The sequence below is a fragment of the Babylonia areolata genome, chromosome 30 (assembly GCF_041734735.1).
Source record: "Babylonia areolata isolate BAREFJ2019XMU chromosome 30, ASM4173473v1, whole genome shotgun sequence".
Taxonomy (NCBI): Eukaryota; Metazoa; Mollusca; class Gastropoda; order Neogastropoda; family Buccinidae; genus Babylonia; species Babylonia areolata.
This window is the reverse complement of record NC_134905.1, coordinates 4,095,701-4,100,166: the sequence shown is the minus strand read 5'-3', so window position 1 is coordinate 4,100,166 and position 4,466 is coordinate 4,095,701. Positions and strand designations below refer to the sequence as shown.

At 42.4% G+C, this 4,466-nt stretch overlaps 1 protein-coding gene across 4 annotated transcripts in view; it reads left to right on the top strand.

The window, feature by feature from the left end:
• The window catches only part of LOC143275562 (uncharacterized), a 24,644-nt gene extending 21,436 nt beyond the window's left edge, over window positions 1-3,208 (top strand). For all 4 annotated transcript variants that reach the window (XM_076579760.1, XM_076579762.1, XM_076579761.1 and 1 more), the window contains exon 3: window positions 1,819-3,208. In XM_076579760.1, the coding sequence (XP_076435875.1) occupies window positions 1,819-2,246 (428 nt within the window). In that variant the 3' untranslated portion in view covers window positions 2,247-3,208. The remainder of the gene's footprint in view (window positions 1-1,818) is intronic.
• Window positions 3,209-4,466: the final 1,258 nt, after the last annotated feature.

Below are 4,466 nucleotides of genomic sequence, written 5' to 3'. Positions count from 1 at the left end.
TAAGAATAGCTGGGGATTCTCCCTGCGATGTGTAGAAAATATGGCCTATCCTACCACCGAACATTAAGAGCAGTAGGTTCATGGATAACAGACCAATGAATTGTCAACTTTCAGTGACATGGGTCCTCTACCACACCTGTGCATAAATGCGAGCTTGGCGATGAAAGGGTTAAAGGTGACAGCTGAAAAAGAGGGTGACAACAACAAACCACCACACTCGTTCCTGTTATTACTATCATAACTATTACTGTCATTACTCTCTCGCCTTGACTACTGTAACTCTCTACTGTCTGGTTTGCCTGCTTCATCCATTTAGTCCCTTCAGCGCATACAAAACCCTGCTGCCCGACTCGTCCTCAGAAAGAAAAGATCTGAGCATATCACTCCTCTTTTACAACATCTCCACTGGCTCCCTTTCTCACATGGAATAAAGTACAAGATCAGCACTGTGTGTTATAAATGTATTCACAAATCTGCCCCTTCCTATCTCTGTGGCTGCCTTCACCTCTACACTCCGACTCGCTCTCTACGATGAGATTCGGATCCACTCTGTTTATGCATACCCAGATTCAAACACTCGACTGTTGGCCGCCCTTCTTTCTGTCTCTGGACCTTGCAATTGGAAGTTCGTGAACCCAGGAAGTAGGGCATGGATATAAATAAACGCGGCTGACAAACAGGCCGCGCCAGCGGCACTCACTGTACGCTTGTTCGGCGGTAAATCTGCTTTGTTTCTTTCGCGCATCATCTCCTCGGATGGATCGGAAATAACGACTAAAGAAGTGGTTTTCTAAAAAGAACACAAAATAAGCTTTCCATTGACTCCAAACACCATATGTTTTCTTACATAGCGGTTGTTGCGGCAACGGCTGAAACATAAATGAAGAAAGAGAAGAGAAGGGTAAGCAGAAACATGATCGCAAAAATCGTTAAGTTTAAATCCCTCTCTAAGAAAACAGGCGTTTAGCACAATAACATCGTAAATACACACAGAACATATAGCATGCCTGCATGCAGATCAGCTTACCTTTTGAGTTGTGCGATTTTTCTTGGCAGCACAACAAACGTTTAAATGAACACACTGTAGCATGGTGAGAGTGAGCAGCAGGGGGATGGAGAGCGGGGTGAGTGTCTGTCGGCTTATGGCACTGCCGTGCCCTTCATTCCACGAGAAAGACAAAGATTTTGAAGGCAAAAAAAAAAAAAAAAAAAATTAAACGATGATGTTGATAAAATAATGAAATTGTGTAAATCAAATCAAACTGCACTCCAATAATACAACCAGGAATAGCAATAATTCAACTTTCTGTAATCACTGCAGGAAATGTGTGGATGCTGTGAAAAGGTGTGAAAAGTGGGGCGGGGGCCGCGGGGCCGAGTGAAACAAAGAAGGCAGTGTCCCAGTTTGGCGCGCGGGGCCAGAAATACCACGGCGAATGTGCCGGTCAGTGCAGAGTGCGGTGGGAAAGTCTGGCATTAAAAAATTGACCCAAGACGCTAGACGCTGCTCGGCCAACTAAAGAGCCGGATTTTGTGCTCGGCTGAGCAGCCGTGTGACCTTAAAACTCACCTCTTCCCAAATTAGCCTCCCTTCCCTGCCTCTTCCTTGTCTTCGGTTTCTCCAGTTTTAGAGTTATTCGTGCATGTGACTGACTGGTGCGAAAGCACTTTGATTTGTCTCTGCACAAGATTCAGCGCTGTATAAATATCATCATTATTATTGTTATTTATCATCTTTCTTCTATCAATGTTATAGGTCACACGGCCAATTACTATTACCATTGTTATTATATTTATTCTCTTCTTCTTCTGCTATAGGTGATACGGCTGAAATCGAATGCACAACATCCGACGATGGCGGCAACAAGAAAGCACCACGATGGTACCGTGGAGACAACGCCACAGGAGTACCACCCATCCCAGAGATCAAAGACCTAAGAGTTTTCGTCGACGCCTCCACAGGGAAGCTGACGGTCAAGAACGCCACACTGGAGGATTCTGGGACGTACCTGTGCCAGGCTTTCGACCAGGACGACAGCGCCACAGCCGAGCTTCATGTCTATGAGATGCCAAGCTATCTGGAGGAGGGGCTCATCGTCATGGGGATCAGCATCGCTCTCATTGTGCTGGTTGCTGTGGGTCTCATCGTCATGGCCGTGCAGCACAGGAGGCGGGCCGCCATCGCCAAGGCCAAGCTTCAGCAGAAGATGCAACGGCAGCTGCGATTGGATGCCACGTCCCACTGAGGATGTGCTTACGGCCCACAGCGGTGACTGGTTACAAGCTTCGGCAAAAGATGCAACGGTAGCTGTGATTGGTTACCACATCCTGCAGAGGATGTGCTACGGGCCCACAACAGTGATTGGTTACAAGCTTCGGTAAAAGATCCAATGGCAGCTTTGATTGTTACCCACCTCAGCTGTGATTGGTTTCAAGCTTCAGTAAAAGATGCAATGGCAGCTGTGGTTGGTTACCCATCTCATCTGTCATTGGTTACAAGCTTCAGCAAAAGATGGCAGCTGCGACTGGTTACCACGTCCTGCAGAGGATGCTACAGCAGCCGTGACTGGTTACAAGCTTCAGCAAAAGAAGCAAAGACACCCGTGATTGGTGTATATATATAACCCATCTCCAGTAATCTGCCAGCTGGTTAAAACTCTTGTGTAGGAACCTTCACTGCCTTGCTGGTTTAACGCTATGTACCCTGAGTATCAAGGCCAGAATTTGTTCTTCTCTATTCTTTTTTTTTTCTTTCTTTCTTTTTTTTTTCCCAATGGCCTTGCTTGAGAATCCTCCATGGACATGTTGAAGGAGGGACATGGAGATACTGATAAAAAGCAATGGACTGACAACTGATTTTAACTGACATTCCCCTCCTGTTTGACATGATTGTGTCAGACTCACATAGCGGTCTCGGAAGAGAGAAGACAGCATCGACATTTTTGTTCGTTATCCACAGTGAGGAGTGACGCTGTTTACCGCCACTCATTTTCAACCAACAGTAAGCAGTGACACTGTCTACCAAATGTCATTATTTAACACGTGACACTAACCTTCATGCGCAATGAGAGGTGACAATATTTACTTAGTGACACTGTTTACCAATCATTTTCAATCAGAAGAAACATTGTTTACTTTTCATTTTCAATCCACTATATTTTAGAAGTGACACTGTTTTCTATTAATTTTCAATCCATTCATTTTCAATCCACTATAAGAAGTGACTTTATTTACCATTCATTTTAAATCCATTCATTTTCAATCCAGTATAAGAAGTGACAATATTTACCATTCATTTTCAACCCACTATTAGAAGTGACACTGTTTACCATGCATTTTTCAATCCACTTTTATAAGTGACACTGTTTACCATCCATTTTCAACCCACTATAAGAAGTGACACTGTTTACCATCCATTTTCAACCCACTATAAGAAGTGACACTGTTTACCATCCATTTTCAACCCACTATAAGAAGTGACACTGTTTACCATCCATTTTCAACCCACTATAAGAAGTGACACTGTTTACCATACATTTTCAACCCACTATAAGAAGTGACACTGTTTACCATACATTTTCAATCCACTATAAGAAGAGACAATATTTACCATTCATTTTCAACCCACTATAATAGTGACTATTAGAAGAGAATATTTACCATACATTTTCAACCCACAATAAGAAGCGACACTGTTTGCCATATATTTTCAACCCACTATAAGAAGGGACACTGTTTACCATGCATTTTCAACCCACTATAAGAAGTGACACTGTTTACCATCCATTTTCAACCCACTATAAGAAGTGACACTGTTTACCATGCATTTTCAACCCACTATAAGAAGTGACACTGTTTACCATGCATTTTTCAATCCGCTTTTAGAAGTGACACTGTTTACCATACATTTTTCAATCCGCTTTTAGAAGTGACACTGTTTACCATCCATTTTCAACCCACTATAAGAAGAGACAATATTTACCATCCATTTTCAACCCACTATAAGAAGAGACAATATTTACCATCCATTTTCAACCCACTATTAGAAAAGACAATATTTACCATCCATTTTCAACCCACTATAAGAAGTGACAATATTTACCATACATTTTCAACCCACTATAAGAAGTGACACTGTATACCATACATTTTCAACCCACTATAAGAAGTGACACTGTTTACCATGCATTTTTCAACCCACTATAAGAAGTGACACTGTTTACCATACATTTTCAACCCACTATAAGAAGTGACACTGTTTATCACACATTTTCAACCCACTATAATTTCTCTGTGTGAAATTTGGGCTGCTCTCCCCAGGGAGAGCGCGTCGCTACACTACAGCACCACCCTTTTTTTTTTTGTATTTTTTCCTGCGTGCAGTTTTATTTTGTTTTTCCTATCGAAGTGGATTTTTCTACAGAATTTTGCCAGGAACAACCCTTTTGTTGCTGTGGGTTCTTTTA